General features: G+C 53.1%; 1 protein-coding gene across 2 annotated transcripts; it reads right to left on the reverse strand.

Moving 5' to 3' along the window:
• Positions 1 to 4,326: 4,326 nt before the first annotated feature.
• On the reverse strand, positions 4,327 to 17,569 carry SUV39H1 (SUV39H1 histone lysine methyltransferase; the record flags this gene model as incomplete). Of its 2 annotated transcripts, XM_081043529.1 has the most annotated exons (6): positions 4,327 to 5,759; positions 6,484 to 6,613; positions 6,695 to 6,841; positions 12,888 to 13,550; positions 15,145 to 15,290; positions 17,343 to 17,569. In XM_081043529.1, the coding sequence occupies 6 exons, from the start codon at positions 17,359 to 17,361 to the stop codon at positions 5,626 to 5,628; spliced, it is 1,239 nt and encodes a 412-aa protein (XP_080899655.1). In that variant the 3' UTR covers positions 4,327 to 5,625. The 2 variants fall into 2 exon arrangements, with proteins under 2 accessions (XP_080899655.1, XP_080899654.1); XM_081043528.1 differs by lacking the exon at positions 17,343 to 17,569 and having other exon boundaries at positions 15,145 to 15,327.
• Positions 17,570 to 19,183: the final 1,614 nt, after the last annotated feature.

Genomic DNA, 19,183 nt, shown 5'->3' on the forward strand with positions numbered 1-19,183 from the left:
CATCGATTTGGTGGCCGTGTCCCAAGATGTCAGATTTGTTTGTGGCTGTATATCCGGATGTGTGATCCCTTGTAGTTGTATGTCTCAGGCTGTGATGGTCTGGTTTTTTATATGTTTGTCAACAGTGTACGGTCTCGGATCTGTCTGGCTCTGTGTCCCGGGTGGCCAGGTTTTGACCTGTCTTTCCTTGTCCCAGCATGTGAGGTGTCTGAGGTGTTTTGGGTTTATGTTCCACGATTTGAGTCTCTGGTCTCTTTGTGGGTATAGATTTCAATATGTAAGGTCCCTGATCCATTCTTTGGTTTATTTCCCAGGATGTGAGTGCTCTGATCTGTTCGTAGGTGTATGTCTCGGCATGTGAGGTATCTGAAATTTTTACATGCATAGGTCACAGGGATTGAGATCTGTGGTCTGTTTGTGGGTATATGAGGTCTGACAAGTTCATGAACCTGTTGCAACAATGTTAATAACCTTTTTTGATATCAGAGGAATTATCCCTTATGAATTTGTACCAACCAGACAAACAGTTCATGAAGTTTACTATTTGGAAGTGCTGGAAAGGCTGCGTGGAAAAGTTAGACGATCTGAACTTTTCACCAACAATTCATGGCCCTTGCCTCACGACAATGCACCAGCTCACAGGGCACTGTCCGTGAGGGAGTTTTTAGCCAGTAAACAAATAACTGTATTGGAACACAGTTATTCTCTACTCACCTGATCTGGCCCCCTGTGACTTCTTTCTTTACCCGGAGATAAAGGAAATACTAAAAGGAAGACATTTTGATGACATTCAGGACATCAAGGGTAATACGATGACAGCTCTGATGGCCATTCCAGAAAAAAGAGTTCCTAAATTGCTTTGAAGCGTGGACTAGGCGCTGGCGTCAGTGCATAGCTTCCCCAGGGGAGCACTTCGAAGGTGACCGTAGTGATTTTCAGCAATGAGGTATGGAGCCCTGTTTTTTAGGATGAGTTCGCGAACTTACTTGTCAGACCTCGCATGTCCCGAGGTGCTATTTCTCTGAAATATCTGTGGTTGTATGTCTCAGCTTGTGTGGTTTTTTCATATTTCGGTGCATATGTCACAGGATGTGAGGTCTATTCTTTTGGGGCGTGTCTTTCCTAGAATTTGAATTCTCTGAGCTGTTTGTGTGTCTGTCCCTGGCTGTGAGGTCCCCGATCTCTTTGTCAGTGTATGTCCAGCATGTAAGGTCCCTGGTTTGTTTGGGTGTGCGTGTCCCGCAATTTGAGGTCTCTGAATTACTTGCTATTGTGCATCCAGCATGTTAATTCTCTGAATCATATTTTGGGATCTATACCCTAAGTCTCGGAAGAATTTCTGAATCTTGGAATCAAGGGTTCTGAGCTTTTTCTGGCCTACATTCCAAGGGTGAGTTCACTGAGCTGTTTGGGTGACTGTCCTAGAACACGTGGTCCCTGAGCTCTTGGTTTGAGAGTTCCTTGACCTGTTTGGGATATATTTTCAGGTGTGAAGTCTCTTTCTCTTGGGAGGTCTCGGTCCCACGGTGTGAACTACCTGACTCATTAGGCATTTTGTTCCAGGGTCATGGTCTGTGAGCTCTCAATGGTGTGTGTGTGTGCACGTATGCATGCCAGTTAGTGAGTTTTCTGAGCTGTCTGGAGGTCTTCATTCAGTGTGTGAAATCTCTCAGTGCTGTGGTGGTCTGGGTGCGGGCTGTGCAGGGTAGGGTGTGTCTGAACTATTTAGAAGTCTCTCAGGTGTGAGGACCGATGTGTTTGAATGTCTGTGCTCAGCGTGTCACCACTCTAAACAGTTTTGAGCCCATGTCCTAGGGAATGAGTTTTCTATGATGTTGTGGCTTTTGTCCTTGGGCGTGATTTTTCAGAGCAGTTTCAGGATCTGTTTCCCAAGTTCGACATCTTTCTGTTATTTCAGCCCTCTGAAGTGCATCCGAGTGTGAGCTCTCTGGTGCCTGCATCCCTTAGGGTTGAGGTCCCTAACTGCGAGGGTCTGTTTCCAGGGTTCGAGGTCTCTCAGTCATTTGGGGTTCTGTTACCAGTTTGTGATGTCTCTTGGCTACTTGGGGGGGGGGTCTCGCTAACTTGGAGCATTTTGGTATTGTATGTCTGATGTGTGAGGTGTCTGGAAAACCTGTGAGTCTGCTTTCCAGGTCGTGAGGTTAATGCACTCTCTGAGGGTGTCTGTCCCATAAGGCGAGGCACGTGAGCTACGTGGGTATATGTAGCCAGATGTGCTGTCTCTGAGCTGTTTTTGTGTCTGTCTCCCAGGTGAAAAGTTCTCTGAGCTGTTTGAGAGCCCGTGTGCGTGACGTGAGGCTCTTAGCTGTGTGGGTCTTCGTTTAGGTTATCAGGTGTCTCTGCTGTTTGTGAAGACTTGACACCGAATGTGAGGTTTCCAGGCCGTTTGGTGATCTGTGTCCCTGAGTGTCAGACGTCTGGAATCTTGCTGGGTATGAGTACAAAGGGTGAGTTCCATGAACGGTTTTGAGGTCTGGGTCCCGGGTGTGATATTTCTGAATCATTTGGAGGTCTGTGTTTAGAGTGTGAAGATGCTGAGGCGTTTGGGGACGTGAGCCTCGGCTGTGAAGTTTCCAAGCTGTTTGGAGTCTGCGTCTAGGATGTGTGATGTCAGAGATGTTTGGGTCTGTATCAGAGTATGAAGTCTCTAAACTATGTATAGGACTGGTGTCCAGATTTTCAGGTCTCTGAGCGCTTCGATGAATCAGAGTGAGGCCTCTGAGCTGTTTGCGGATAAATCTCAATGTCTGAAGGCTATAAGCTATTTTTAGGACATCTGTGTCCAGCACATGAGAGCGTGAGGTCTCTGGGCTGCTTTAGGGCCTGTGTTCGTGTGGGACTTGGGGGCTCTTGCGTGTCATGTGCAGGGGGAGGTCTGAGCTGTCTGGTGGTCTGAAAAGAGGGTGTGAGGTCTCTGACTTGTTTGTCTAGCTTTCTCCCAGTGACTTCTCTGAGAAATTGGTGGGTCTCTATCCCTGGCTGTGAAGTCTCTGAGCATTGGTGGGGGATGGGCTGTAGTCATAATTTCAGGTGTGTGTTATAAAACGCAAGATCTCTGAAGCGTTGGGATGTCCTACTCTGAACCATTTCGGGGTCTGTGTCAAAGTGTGAGGTCTCTGAGCTATACATAGATGTTTCTCATGGTCTGAATTCTCTGAACAGGGTCTGTTTCTGGGCCATGAGATCTCGAAGCTCCTTGGGGTCTGTGGCCAAGACTTGAGGCTGTGAGTTTGTGGCACCACGTTCTAGGGAGTGAGACCTCTGGGATGTTTAGTGCTCGAGTTTCCAGGGTGTCTCTGAGCGATTTGGGGGGGTGTCCAGGGTACAAGAGTTCAGAATCATAGGGATCTGTGTTTGGGCTGTCTGTGTCTGGGGTGAGATGTCTCAGCTGTTTGGAGATCTGTCCCAGGATGAAGGCTCCACATAATTGGGGTCTCAGTTTCCCTGGTTGTGAGGCCTTTGAGATGTTTGTTCATTTCTATCCCAGGAAGTTCTCTGATGTGTTTGGGGTCTGTCTGAATCCCAGTGTAGGAGGCGGCACTTAGGTCTTGGAGCTCTTTCAGAGTCTGGGTCCCCTAGTTTCAGTGCAGCCTGGGTTACTCAGGGCCTGTATCCAGGTAAGAGACCTCTGAGCTGTACAATATGTACCCTAGATGGACCTGGGGTACCCGAGGTATATGATCTAGGAGTGGTTTGGAAGCCTCCGTCCTAGGTGACCCAGGTGTAGAGGTCTCTGAGCTATTTAGGATTCTGTCACCTGGGTCAGGTCTTTGAAATTTTGGCCATCTGTGTCACTGCATGTGAGGTCCCTGAGCAAAAACAAAGGGCCGAAGAGGCAGACTCACATTCAGGTTGAGGGATGATGAAAACAGGTATATTTGAAACGTCATCTCCTTGTTTTCCACTTTCTACCCTGGCACAGGCTAGGGGCTCAATAAATATTTGCAGAAAACATAAATATAATAAAAGCAGACTTCTCTTTGAATGGAGTAGGCGGGCTTTGGGTTCAAAGCATTTAAGAGTGGGGAGGGTCCAGCTAGAACTGTGTATTTCTGTATTTCCACTCTATTTACTTCTCAGGTTACTTTTGTTTGTTTATGGCAAATGATGATGGTTTATCCATTTGGATAGCAATGGGTTTCGTTTGCTTTTTGGTGGATGATAGTGCAAGTGGTACACTGTGGGGGGGTATTCTAGTCAAATGGCTACAGTTTGAGGACCACGTCCCTGGGCACCCCAGCTCCCAGCCTCATTCCCCCAACCCCCCTTCTACGCGAGGTCTCAATGCCCACACTTTGGTTTGTTCAGTCACAATTCATTTTATTGGTGCCCACCCCAGGATGGGTAGGGCCACAGAATTTACAAGAGACTCAGATTCAGTCCATGCCTGAAAGTGAAATCTGGGGGTAGGGGGTAGGGGGTACAGACACACAGACAGCCACACATCTGGCATCTGGTAGCAGGGCACAGTCTCACATAGGGGCACTGTGGGCACAGGTAGTCAGGGAAGGCTTCCTAGAGAAGACCTCACAGGGGAAGCAAGGGGCGAGGCAGCCATGAGAGCCTTCGCCTTCTGTACATCTGTGGGCAGGGAACTTTTGAGGCCAGTGAACCCACGGTGAAGACCAAGGGCTGGGGGCCTGGAGCTGGCAGGCGGCAGGGCTTCCCTCATGGGTAAGCCCGCCCCACCGCCCATCCTTGGCCTGCACTTGGCCTTCTGCCACACAGGCCCTTTTCTGGGACCCACCACCAGAGTTTTCGAGGCTTCCCTGAGACAGTCCGCGCAGACCAGGCGCTCCGCCCAGCCCACGCCTGGCGCCTCACCACTCCCCGTCGCTACAGCTTTGTCCTAAGTGCTATCTACAGCATGGCTGGTCGTGCTTCCCGCTCTGAACAGTCCCAGCAGCCCGCACCCCAGGCCAGGGTTCCCAGGACCCTCTGAGGTGCCTTAGGCGCCTTCTGTGCACCCCAAAGGCAGAGCTCAATCCCAGTCCACCTTAAGGGCTGGGATCTGGAGTGCCTTCCTTTCATTGGTCAGTGGCCCGTGGGCGCCCACACCCCTTCCAGTGGGTGTCTACTTGTCAGATGCGCAGCGGGCATGTGAACGTGAGCAGGAAGCAGCCTCAGTCCCTAGCCCCGGGGAGCCCCTTGCTTTCCTTAGCACAAAGTTTCTGTGGCAGGGGAACCAAGAGGGCTGGGCAGCCTGGGCTCTGACGTCAGTCTGCCCTCTGGCGGATTCTCCACTCTCGGGGCAGTAGGGAGAGGGCCCACAACAGACCGACCCCAAAAGCTCCAGGCAGATTAAGCAGGTGCAAAACCAAGTATTTTTCTATTCTGGGGCTGGGTTGGGCTTGCCCCTTGTACCTCCTTCACGGGCCAGGGATCCCACCTGCAGAAGTCCCGGTGCTGACAATTGACAGGGAGCGGGGATTCCCGGAGTGAGTCCTCACTACAGTCCCCTGGCCCGGGGCAGGTGGGGGTGGGTGGAGGCAGGCAGGAGGCCCTGGCAGTTGTTCCTCAACAGGAGGGGCGCAGTGGGTAGTAGGTGGGTGGAATGGGTGGCTTTAGGCCCCCACCGTCAGTCTGGCTTCAGACTTCGAAGGGCTAGAAGAGGTATTTGCGGCAGGATTCAGTCCCACACTTGCATTCAATACGGACCCGCTTCTTGGGGGAGCCGGGGAGCCCGGCCAGGCCAAAGTTGGAGTCCATGCGGGTGCTCTCCATGTCCACGGGGTCCACTGTGGAGTCACAGCCAGGGAGGGCGGGAGGGGGGAGGGGACTTGTTAGAAGGCCTAGGTGCAGTGTCCCGCTGCCCCGTTACCATGAGACCCAGGGAACTTGGGGGCTGGGGGCAGGTCTGGGATGTGGGTCAGGAGGGGGTCGTGGAGTTGGTGGCCTGGGGCTGGGGCCAGGGCTCAGTACCAGAGGGTGCTCAAGTGTTAGGAAGATGGCCAGGGGTTGTGGGGGGAGTGGGGGCTCGGGAGAACGAGGCTGCCAGGCAGAGGTCCAGGAAAGACGGGTCACCTGGGCATCCAGAAGGGCATCTGAACTCTCCTGCCAAAGACCCCCCCTTGAGGGTCTCAGAGGTGCCTAGTTTGTCAAGTAGGGGACTGCTTGGAGGCCACAGGGTGTCCAGAGGCTTGGAATGAGGAAGGCCAAAGAGGGTTAGGAGCGGGGAGCATGGGGGGACTGGGGAAATTCAGACAAGACTGGAGTCAGGAGAAGTGTCTTCACTCTCGAGCCAAATATCCTCCCCCAGGAATCTTAGGAGAAGTTGGTACGAGTGTCTCAGGTTGGGGTCCAGGGGTTGGGAATGAAGGGACCCCCCCAAGGGGCGGGCAGGGTTCCAGGAGTCGAAATGGGAACTGGGAGTCAAAAAGAGCATCCTAAAGTTCCTCGGGGAAGGGTCCTCCTGTCCCATGTCACTCTGTGCCCCTGCCCCCGGTCCCTTGCCCCCCCCACCTTGCATATTGTAATCAAATGTGAGCTCCTCGCCTGCCCGGATGGTTCTTGTGGCAAAGAAAGCGATGCGGGGAAGCCGCTCATCAAGGTTGTCTATGAAGACGTTGTACACCTGCAGGTTGGGGTCACACTGGGACAAAAAGAACAGCAGGAGGGTGAGGAGGGGCCCAGCCTGCGCCTCCCGCCCCCCGCCCGCCTGCGGGGTACCCACACTGTGGTTGACGAAGTGGGAGATGTTGCCGTAATAGGCGGCATCCACGGTGTACACGTCCTCCACGTAGTCCAGGTCGAAGAGGTATGTGGCGCCCTGGCGGTCGTAGATCTGACCCCGACGCTCTGCCTCCTCTGAGGTAATGATCTGGGGAGGGGGTTGGCCAGGAAGGCTCAGGAAAGCCAGCAGGACAAGAGCGAGGGAGCAGGGAGGCAGGCATGGGCACGGGCCCTCAGCCCTCCTCGGGGCCGGGCCTCGGCGGCCCACCGCCCATCCCTCCTCGGGCCTCTGGATGGTCTGGAGGGTCTCCCAATAGTGGGGGGAGACAGGCCACAAGCTCCAGTAGTGACACAGATCCCCCCCCATCGTGAGAGACCCAGGGCGAGACCCAGACCCAGAGAGGAGAGTGGGGAAGAATGAGGCTGCTGATGGGGGGCAGGCGGGCCTGAGGCCCTGCAGCACCCAGCGCGAGAGGAGGGCCTGCAGGCCATGCACACAGCAGGGGGCAGGACATGGAAACTGCGAAGGAAGGGCCCTGGGCCGGCAGGGAAAGGGAGAATGACGGGGGCAGAGGCTCAGGCAGGAGGCCACAGGCAGAAAGTGAGAAACACAGACAGAAGCTTAACATGAAAGACCCAGGTCGGAGACAAGACCAAGACCCCTTCGAGTCTCAGGCTGCAAGCAAGAGGCGAAGGCCAACAAGGCAGAAGGAGGATGACAGAGGAGAGAGGAGCTCGGGTGAGAACCCCTCCGTCAGCCCTGAGTCTGCACGGTGCCAACAACTGGTATTGAACACAGCAGGAGGCATCACTGCTGTCCTAGTCAGCGCGCGGCCGCTCCGCCATCCCAGCCCTGACCTGTCCTTGCCCCCCAAATGCTGTCGCTCCTCTCCGCATGTCACCGCAGCCTGTCCTGTCTCTCTTCTCCATAGCTCATGGACCCCCTCAGACCCCCTGCGGCCAACCACAGCCTTCTGGTAACCCCCAAGTATAGCGAGCGTGCCTGTATCTGGGTGAGGGTCCCAGGGTACCCAAGACTGCCCACTCCTCAGCCTGGGGTCCCTCCAGACCAGGCGTGGCTCATTCTCCACTCCCGGGTTCCTGCCTGCCCCTCAGACACATGCACACGACAGACTCCCAAGAAATGCTTGTATTCTGCTGCGCCCAGCGACCTGTGCTCTGTGCAGCTGTGGTCCTGCGGGCACCTCGGACACTCGCCCCTCCCTTACCCCTGCTTTTGGCCCTCTCCCTTCACTGCACACCCACGGCCCATCACCAGCCCCCTGCCAGACACTGGGTCCGCCCCACTGGCCACCTTCCTTTTTCACCCTCATTCCAGCCCGTGGCCACGCTCTTTCTACTTTTAAATCTGTCCTCTTCCGTCTTGACCAACCTCCATCTGTGCCGGTCAGAATAGCCACGCTAGAGTCCTGTCTCCTGCCTGCCTCTTAGACTGTCACCTGCAGCCTCTGCTCCCTGCTGGATACTGATCGACAACACCTTTAGAAGACCAAGATGTATCCCTCGGGTCGCTCTGCTCACTGACCCACACTCCAGCTCTTCCCTCAGGAACCTGGCTCCCTTACACCCCAAATGGTTACTCGTTCACTCATTCATTCAGTGACTTTTGATGAGGCTTACCCTGTGTCTGGTCCCAGCACTCAAGAATCAGCATCTGCGGGAACCAAAATTGGCCCTGGCCCTCGGGGGTCACTTTAGTAGGTGAGTCACAGGGACCAAGCTGAGTCCTGTCCCTCACAGGTCAGTCTAGTGACAGAGAGGGACTCAGGCACCCCCAGTGCTTAGTTTGGGAGGTAATGGAAACGAGACACCTCTAACGCAAGCTGCAGATCATAAAAGGGCTTTGACACTGGGCTGAAGAGTGGGGACTCTCGTAAGGGACAGCAGCGTTCTGAGGAGAAGGAAGGTCAAGGCCAGCTTCTCTCCACCTCCTGGAGAACGCATGCCTCCTGTGGCTCAGCTCCAGCAGATGCCCCTTCTCTGTACCCGCTGCAGCTGCTCTGAAGCCCTGGGGTCAAAGGAAAGCCCCCGCTGGGCTCAGGAGCCTACTGGGTAGAGTCTGACCCAACTGCTTCCTTTCAGCCCCCAGGCTCCCCAGTCTGCTCTTCTGGCCTGTTCTGCCCCTGCCTGCTCTGCATCTCACCAGGAGGGAGTCGCACCGCATGCCCTCCCGGCACAAACCATCCCTTCTCGCTGCCGCTGGGCCACCCTGAGAACGCGAGGGCAAATCAGTCCATGCCCCCCCACCCCCGCCCTCTAGTAGCTCTCCCCAGTGACTGGAGAACATGGGCTATGAGTTGGCAGCTTGGAAAGGGCGCTGACATGAGTGGGAATCAGAAGATTCAAAGGCCCTTTGCTGCTCTGCCTCCTCCTGGATATGGGATCCTGAATGTTCTCTCCCTGTGCCTGTTTCCTCAGCCAAAAACAACAGAAAACAACAAAACTCCACCAGGTCTGGTAGGGCACTAGTTTTAGACAATTGTTTTTTTTTGTTGTTTTTGTTTTGTTTCCCACTTGACTAGCTTAATGACTCTGAGCACTTTACTACACCGCTCTGGGCCTCAATTTTCTCATCTGTAGAATGGGGATGACAATGCCAACAATCCTAGCCTGATGGGCTGTTAAGAGTCAGCCAGGGCGGGCACAGGTGGCTCAGTTGGTTAGAGCACGAATTTTGGGCAACGGGGCTGCTGGTTCGATTCCCACATGGGCCAGCGAGCTGCGCCCTCCACAACTAGAATGAAGTCAATGAGCTGCCGCTCAGCTCCCGGGTGGCCAGATGGCTCAGTTGGTTGGAGCGCAGGCTCTCAACCACAAGGTTGCCAGTTCAATTCCTCAACTGCCGCAAGGGATGGTGGGCTGTGCCCCCTGCAACTAACAACCGCAACTGGACCTGGAGTTGAGCTGTGCCCTCCACAACTAAGATTGAAAGGAAAACAACTTGACTTGGAAAAGTCCTGGAAGCACACACCGTTCCCCAATAAAATCTTAAAAAAAAAAAGATTCAGCGAGATAAGGGACATGAAAGGTGTTTCTGGTTTGGTTTTAGTTCAGACACCAAGCAGTGTTAGGCAGGGTTGAGTCCTGTATCTTGTCGAAATCTAAGATGCTCCCTTATTTTATCTGCCCTTTCCCAAGACAGGAAAAACTGCTGCTCACTAAATGATGATATACCATCATTTAGTTAAACAAATGGAGACTCACCGTCACTTCAGAGTTGTTAAAATACGAAGAAAATGCATGTTTAGAATGGATAAAACAGGCTACTGTTCTCTGTTGGGTGAGGGTGGGGATGTTTTGAGGGCAGGTGCAAAGGTGCAAAGGAGAGGAAGGACGGCTTAGGTGGCGGGGCTGTCCATGCAGAGGTGGAGGCAGCAGAGAACAGTGTCCAGGCTGCGAAACGACAGCTTGGGAACAGGGATGGGGCATGTGCCCTCCATGATGTAACACCAGCTAGGGTTTGGGACAGCATAACGTAATTAATATTTCTGCAATGAAACTTATGAACGTTCACACCAAGTGGGATAAAAAAGCCTATAAATGGGTCCATATCAGGCCCAGTTAGGTTTTATAGCTAGATGGGTTACAAAAACTTGTTTTCTGAATTTTGGGATGTAATGGCTAACATTTCTTGAAGACTTACTGTATACTGAACACTGTTTAAGTGCTTCACACACAACTCATTTAGTTCTTGTAACAAGTGTATGAGATGGGTGCCACCATGTTTCCCCGAGAATAAGCCCTAGCTGGACAATCAGCTATAAATGCGTCTTTTGGAGCAAAACTTAATATAAGGCCCAGTATATTACATTGCATTACATTATAGTTACTATATTATATTATATTATATATTATAGAACCAGTCTTATAGTAAAATAAGACTTGGTCTTACATTAATTTTTGCTCCAAAAGACGCATTAGAGCTAATTGTCTGGCTAGGTCTTCTTTTCGGGGAAACACGGTATTGTCATTCCCATTCCACAGATTAGAAAACTGAGACACCAGGAAGTCAAGTGACTACTGATGAGTGGTGGAATTGGGGTTCAAGCTTGGGGGGCCAGGCCCCGGGTTCCACCTCCTGCCCACTTTGCTGTGCTGCCTGCTCATGGGGGATACAGGAAGATGAGTTGGCTCTGGCAGGGTTTGGGGGCCTCTGTTGCCATCAGGAGGCTCCACAGGTTTAAGGGTGTTGGAGGCGGGTTTGGAAGTTGCTGAATGTGGCATCAGGCCAAGAAATAGCTCAGAGAGAATGTGGAGAGTGGGAAGAGTGAAGACAGGGAGCCAGGGGGTCTCTGGAAATCCCAATGGTCACAGCATAGGAGTAAGGACACTAGGGAAGAGCAGCCAGGAAGGTTCTCAGCCCAGGGGACTCTGGGGTGCCTGGGGCTGCACTCTTCCTTCCCCTCCCGTCAGGACAGTAGAATGAGGTTGGAGATTCTACCTGCCCTGGACTTCCTCTAGGACTGTCAGGCTCGTGTGGGGTCGGGACACCTCCTCCTCCAGACAGTCAGGGGCTCTGGAGTACGCATATGCACTCCTCCAGACGGGGGACATCCCTCCGGGATGTTAACACCTCCTCTCCATTGTCAGTGTCCCTCTGAGGTCAGGACACTGAGCGTGTGGACAATTCCTCCAGGCTGTCAGAGCCCTGATCTCCTTGACTGTCCAATCTCTCTGGGCTACACACACTTCTTGCTCCTGACAGTCAGGGTGGTGTGGATGTGGACACTTCCTAAGCCAGACCAGCAGGATCGTCTGGAGAATGGAGAACTTGCTCTCCTCGAGATCGCTCTGGGATGTGGACACATCTCCTTGCAGTGTCAGGACCCCGCTGAGATGGGGCCATGTGCTCCTCCTTCCAGACTGTGAGGTCCTTTGACGTGTGGACATTTCCTCCACCAGACCACCAGGAGTATCCGGGGTATGGACATGGCCTCATCCAGACCGCTGGGCTCCTCTGCAGCGTGGACTGCTCTGCCTCTAGACTGTCTCTTCCCCAGGGGGCTCCAAACAACCCTCTCTACTTTAGAGTTCGTCCGAGCAAGAGTCTCGCCTCTCTATCAGTGTCATTACTACAGCGTGGACATCCCCAGGCCAATTTCTGTCACTTCCCAACCATAGCAACCCCTAAGAGACCTGTGGAAATATGGAGCAATTTTGGGTTGTCCCCATGACAGGGCATACTCATGGGTTTACGTGGTCCAGGAATGTTAAAGGTTCCCCAATACATGAGAGGGGCCTGCCTAACAAAGAACTGCCCGACCCCAAATGCCCACTGCCTCCCACCGTAGCATGTGAGGCTTGCCATTGCAGATACTTGCTAGTTATTCACTCAAACCCCGTTTGTTTTCCATCTGGGCACACGGCTACATCTCACTTCCCAGCCTCCCCTGCACGGAGGTAAGGCCACTGACTCGGTTCCAGCCTTATGGGCAGAAGTGAGGTGCGTTGTGTCCAGGCCTGGCCCATTAGAAATGTGCCCTTCTCCCCCACTCTCGGCCCACGCGCCAGGCCAAGCTGAGGAGCAGAGGCAGTTCCGAGGCTCCCAGGCGTGGCAAAGGCACAGGAGGGACAGCCTGGGTGGCCGTGTGGAAGGACAGCGCTCAAACGCCCGTGGCGGGCTGTGACAGGAACAGACAGACTTGTCATGTGAAAGCCACTAAGGTTTGCGGCTTGTGAGGTACAGCAGCTAGACTGCCTCCAACAGCTGGCCTTTCCCCCGTGTCCGCAAGTCTGAGGAGGAGCAGCCAACCTCCGCAAGGCATGCTTGTGTCCTACCCCAGACTATTCCTTTGTGCAGATTAGTAAAAGGTGCTCCTTCCAGGCAGACACTGCTCGGCAATAATCTGGACCATTGTAAAAGGAGAAGAGGAAGTGCCTTTTCAGGTGACAAAACCCTGTGCAGACCACACTGCCCCCGAAAAGGAACGCTGCCTGGATTTCCGTTCCCCCTCTCCTCTTTGCTAGGTATCCTCATGAAGTCAACCCAGTCCAGAAGTGTTTCCACGTGCACTTAACTCCCAGCTTGGAACCTGCTGCCCTGCCAGGGCATCCCCGGCACTTGTGTTCAACACCCCCCAACACCCTCCCCCGGCGATGGCGGGGAAGCTGCAGGCACACCGTGAGGAGAGCCGGGCACACACACGGGGGAACACACGGCCCCGTCTCCCTACCTCTCCCACGTACTCCATGACGAAGCTGTTCTTGCGGATCTTCTCGAGCGTGCGGACGCCCCAGCCACGCCCGTCATCCGTGCGGAAGATGCAGAGGTCGTAGCGGATGCCCTTCTGCACCACGCGGTTGGGGCATTCGTACCCGCAGCTGCAGCGGGAGTTGCACTCGTAGATGGGCAGCCCGGCTCGCAGCCGCACCTGGCCCTGGTCATTGTAGGCAAACTTATGCAGTGAGGCCCCAGGGCAGCAGCCTCCCACAGGTGCCCACAGACAGTCCTGGCACTCGCAGCCCACGGCCACCTGGTTGAGGGTGATGCCCTCCCCAACACGGTACTCGTTGATGTACACAAAGGCCCGCGGGGGGCCATCCAGGTCCACCTCGTTCTCCACGGTGATGCGTCCCAGATGGTTGCGCTTGGCATTGAGCTCCTGCTCCCAGCGCCGGAGCGCCCGCCTCTGCTTGGCCTTTTGCACCAGGTAGTTGGCCAAGCTTGGGTCCAGGTGTCGGGGTGGCTTTGACCGGTGGTGCCGCCGGAGCAGCTCTCGTTCTAAGTCCTTGTGGAACTGCTTGAGAATGCGCACACACTTGAGGTTCTGCCGTGGCTCCCAGGTGCTCTCTGACTCTGGGTAGCCACGCCATTTTACCAGGTAATACTCCTGTTCCTGTTGGTGGAGGCAGGATGGTGGGGGCACCATAAGTGGCGAGACCCTCGGGCCATCCCAAAGCCAGTGGGTGACACCCAAACCACTCCCCACCCTTGCCTGGAATGACTTCATGCAGTGGGTAAAAAGCACGTAATAAAGTCAGGATCGCTAGGTTCAAATCCTGCTCTCCTTACCGTCTAAATGACAACTTTTCATTTAATCTCCCAAACTACTCCCTGCTGTTTTCCCCATCATCAGCTCCTCCTTTCTCACTGTTCAGGCCTCAGGCCTTGGAGTCATTCTTGATTCCTTTTTCTCACTCCCCACTTATCTACCCTCAGCAAATCCTGTCAGCCCCACCTTCAGACTCCATGCAGAATCGGACCACTTCCAACCATTGTCATCGCTGGCCTGGACTTTGGCAGTCGCCTCCTTACTGGTACCCCTGCTTCCACCCTTGTCCCTATAGTCTGTTCTCTACAAAGCAGCCAGTGGGCCCTTTTCTTCCTGAGAGGCAGCTATAGAATAGTTTGACTACACAGATTCTAGCTAGTAACTACACAGTAACTAGTTACAAGTTCTGAACCTGCCACTCCCGAACTGTGTGGCCTTGGGCAAGTTATTTAACTTTGCTGGGCCTTAGTTTCCTCATCTGTAAATAACGAAAAAAAAAGTTAACATTTTTCTAACATTCATTATGTAGCACATACTGTTCTAAGCAACTTACAAGTATTAACTAATTTAATCCTCACAATTCTATATGAGGTAGATACTACTGAGCATCCCCATTTACAGATGAGGAAAATGAAGTACAGAGAATTTAGGCAAGAATACTGGGGCTACACGGCCAGGATTTGAACCCACGCCTGCTGGCTCCAGTCTGTTCTCTTAACTATCTTGCCATTACCCCTTCTGGCCACGATAACAGTTCCCATTTCAGTGTTGCTGGGGAAATTAAATGAGTTTCTGAGGGGAAGTGCCTGGCACTCTGAAAGTGCTCAAGAAACGTTAGCTAGCCTCATCTCCACTCCTCAGCTCAGCAGCTCAATCAATCTTTGCAGTTGGTTTGTATTCTTAGGGAGGTAGGAGGAGACACTTATTTGGGGATTCATCCTGGCTCCTGCCTCCCTCAGAAAGCCACTTAGTTTCCCCACCAGTAAGATGAGGATGAGAAGAGAGCCTATTAATCCTATTTTTTTAAGATCAGAGAAGAAAAGGGTACTAGACTTAGCAGAGGGATCACTTCATAAATTATATAAATGCCTAACCACTGCATTGTACACTTGAAACTAATATAAAACAATATTGAATGTCAACTATAAATAAAAATATATACATATGTATAGTCCCAGGATATAAAGTACAGCATAGGGAATATAGTCAACGGTATTGTAATAGCTATGTACAGTGTCAAGATGGGTAGTAGATTGTTGGGGTTATCACTTTATAAGGGGTGTAAATGTCTAATCACTATGTTGTTTTATACACCGGAAACTAAGATAGATAGAGAAAATTCCCTTCGGAAACAGATGCAGGCAGTGGGGGGTAAGGGGGCAGGAAGCCAGCTTCCTTGAGACACCCCCAGCCCCAGCCATGGTCACCCCAGACTCACGCGGATCTTCTTGTAATCGCACAGGTACTCGACTTCAAAGTCATAGAAATTCCTCTTGGAGATGCCGAGAGCAGGGCAGGAAAGCTTGGCCAAACGGCACAGGTCCTGTAGCTGATTCCAAGAAGACTTGCAACACACACTACAGCCTAAAATAAGGGGGCCAGAAGAACAATTACTGGGCATCCTGGCGAGCCCAGGGATCAAAGGGTACCCCAAATCCTTCCTGGCACTTCCAAAGGACTGCCTCAGAGTCAGTGAAATTTAATCCACAGGCCTTCCCAATACTTAGACCTTTATACTACAAAAATGTGTCACTGCCTTCAACTGCAAGGCTCACTGTCCAAAGCTACTCCTGGCGGCAGACCTCAAGGTAGGACCTGCTGCATGGATTGTCCTAAAGGAATTCCCAGAGCTTCCAGCTCCCTCTATTCCATTCCTAAACCTGCCTGAAAACCTGCCTAGCGTTCAGGACCTAATCCTCCTCCTCCACACTTTGCAAAAGAACCACCTCTCCACCCGCTCAGTAGGGTGTAGTGCCCCAAGGGCCTAGATGGGATGGGGTTAAAACCTCCAGGGCACCAAACCTACGGGAAAGACTAGTCCACAATCCTTGATCTGAAATCCCCGAGGCCAGATGTGTTTTGAAATTGTTTGTTGTTGTTGTTGTTGTTTTTTACAAGTGTAGTTCAGGTATTTCCCATATATTACCTAACACTGTCAGTGTGGTCAGGGCCTTCAAGCCATAATCGAGCACTTTAATAATTCTGAAGCAAGAGTCTGAATTTTCACATTAAATAGGAGAAATAAAGATGCAAGATAGCCGCACTGAACAGTTCCTCCTTACAGTCTATAGTTTTTCCACTGAATGGTGCCAAACTTTAGTTTTCAATGCTTTTTAGATTTCAGAATTATGAATAAGAGATTGTAGAGTGGTATTAGATTACAGGAAGCCTCCTTAAAGATTAGTCGGGGTGTCTTAAACCCACACGGTATATTTTTTCACATTGCATTTTGACTTTCTCTGTCTCATCCACATTTCTGTGAAGGGTAAAGCTTGCCCAAAGGAATTCAGAAACAGGCAAAACAGTAATAGGTTAGAGACAATAATGCTTTTAATTATACCTGGAATATTTCTGGGGCTACCAAAAATTTTCAAGACAGATTTTTTGTTTAAAGCCTTCTGATTCAAAGACTCAAGGCACATTCTTAATGTGCTTTAGAAGCCATTTTATCAGATTATTTCACAGAACACTTATTCCAAACGTAGTCAGTCCTCATCCTGTATTTTCTACCTCCCATTACAAAAATCAAACATTTAAACTCATGACGAAATGCTCTAGATGTCAATCTAAAAATGTACAAGAGCTTTGCAACATTATTTCGTGTGCACTCCCCCCCACACACTGAGGCAGGCCTAGTGGAGATTCGGCCTGTGCCCACGCTTTCCTCTCTCTGTGACGTCTCTCCCTTTCAAACCCCTTAACTTGCATTTGAAACCCCACTAAAGTGGTCGCAGCTCGCATCTCCAGCTGCTGGTGCCCCACTGACCACAGGTGGACTCTCCTACCCCGCAGAGGTCCTCCTCACACTTATGGAACCCATTATTCCCGCAGCTTTCCTCACCCAGAGGAGCCCACCCCCCAACATACTGAGAAAGTCACCCCTTTTTCCCTGCACACGAGGGAGTCCAGCTCTCCCATTCGGGAAGCCCCCTGCCCATCTTCCTGGGGGAGTCCTCTCTATTATAGACCCTTCCCCCATCAGGCTGAGAGGAAATACTCTCTCCCCCAAGATTCCCCTGTCCCCCCACTCTGAAAAAGAGGTCCATCCCCTTCCGGCGTCTCGCGTGGACACCAAGCCGGTAACGGTCACCGAAGGCTGATTTTCCCGCGCGCGGGCGCGGCCTCCCCTACAAGCCCCCGCGCGTGCGCGCGCCGTCCGGTGGCGATGGGAGGCGCGCGCCCCCTTCCCGAGTCCCCACTTCGTCCCGCGCCCACCGCCTTCCGAAGCACGCGCCCCCTCCCCTCAGCCCCGCCCAGCCCCGCGCGCGCCAGGCCCGCGCTCCCAGAGCCCCAGCCTTTCGGCGCCGGGCTTTCAGATCCGTGGCTTCGGACGCCAGGGCCCCGAGCCGGCGACGCGACCCCTCCAGCCCACCCGGTCCGGCCACCGGGCCCGCGCCGCTGCCACCACTGCTTCACCTTTTAAATTTTCCGCCATCTTTCCCCACGGCTAACGACATTCGGGCCTAACCGGCCTCGCGAGAAGAGAGCTCGCGCGGGCGTGGCCGAGAACGCGCAGCCTATTGGCCGTGCCGTACCGCGAGCAGGGCCCCCGCGGACCAACCGGCAAGCCGTGACCGGACCCCTCCCGCCACTCTGCTCGGTCTCGAAGGCGGGTGCTCGCCGGCGTTTTCCCAGCGTGCGTCTGGGCGGTGGCGGCGGCGGAGGTTGCTGGAGGCCCTGACTGTCCACCAGCCTGTCTGTCACACTGTCAGCCAATCCCGTTGTCAGTCAGCCAGACGTGGGGGGGGAACCTCTGTTCTGTCAGAGCCCCATTATCACCTCAAGCAGCCCGTCACCACACTTTAACCCCGAGCAGGCCGTGACTCTCCTCCCGGGTGAACTATGGCCCCAGACTGCTACTCAGTCTCAAATCAGCCCCGACTCAAATCACACAATGGGTCAGTCACCACAACTGTCTAGTCAGACCCCGCCCCCTTTCATACCGTCAGTCACCAGCAACAGCCATCCGTGCTCTCGGGCCAGCGGCAAGTCCTTTGAGGCCGACATACAGTGCTTACTAACAGCTACACTGCTGGTCAGCCACGCTGTCATTGCCTGAGATTGTGTCTTCTTCACACTGGCAGTCACTCAAGCATCAGTCTCTCCGTCTATCCTTGCCTGGCATCTGCTCTGAATGCCCCTGGGGAAGTTATCTCGCACCAGGCTCAGGCAGCCCTAACCACCAGCCATGCGATTAGGTCTGACCAGGCTGGCTGGCATTGTCGGCATCTCTTGTAGCTCTGACAGGCAGTCACACTATCCACTGTTAGTTGTCCCTGACTGTCATTCTCCCCTCGTTCCCGCTATGATCAGGCCGTGACTCCCTAAGAGAAAATAGTCACAGCAACTAAAGGTAACATTAAGCCTCCACGCCACCTGTCAGTGGGTCAGCAGTCTGTCCTTTCTCAGGGAGGCATGCCCTCCATTGGACAGTCAGTATCCTCTGACCCATCCGGGCAGTTGTGATTCTAACCTCAAACAGCCATCAAGTCAGGCAGCTACGCTGATCTTTCTGTTGGTCAGCCAGCCTGTGACTCGTTCAGTATGCCCCTAACCCTAACCCTATCAGTCACGTAGCCATTCTCACCGACTGAGTACTTGTTCTGTCAAGCGTGCTGTGATTTGGTCAGGGCGGATAGTCAGTCACCAGGGTGCCTATCAGACAGCCACAGACCTGTCCATCGGTCAGCCTGAAATCCCCTCAGGGTAGCCTTCCTTTACATATTGCCAGGCAGCGTAACATCCAGACACGCCCTTGGGCGGGGTGTGATTCCCAGCAGTAGTCACCCATTCCTGGCGTCCCACCACCCAGGTGGGCAACAACACCATGGGTCAGCAGTCAGCCAGCTGTGTCAGTACCTCAGGAAACTTCCTGTCCTCTACACGGTTGGACCACCAGCCCCAGCCAGTCCAAAGCAGGCTGTAATTCAGTTAGATATTCAGTACCGCGCAGCATAGGGAAACCACACTGTCAGTTCCTCAAACTGCCCCGCTCCCTGTTGGCCCACAAATTATGTAGTCAACCAAATGGTTATACAGTTAACCAAACGGTTATTCTGTCTGTCTGCCAGTCCAGCTGTGAGCTACTTGGAGAAATAAAAGTTTCTATCAGCTCCTGCTTGCCATGAATGGAACAGTCAACAGCATAAGTCCCACCATGGATTCCCCTTCCTTCCTTTATTCCTCCTAGAAGAGAGTCAGATGCCGGTAGTCAAATGCCCCTACTCTTTCCAGACAGGCAGGACCCTCCCACTCTG

This window comes from Rhinolophus hipposideros (genome assembly GCF_964194185.1).
Source record: "Rhinolophus hipposideros genome assembly, chromosome: X".
NCBI lineage: Eukaryota > Metazoa > Chordata > Mammalia > Chiroptera > Rhinolophidae > Rhinolophus > Rhinolophus hipposideros.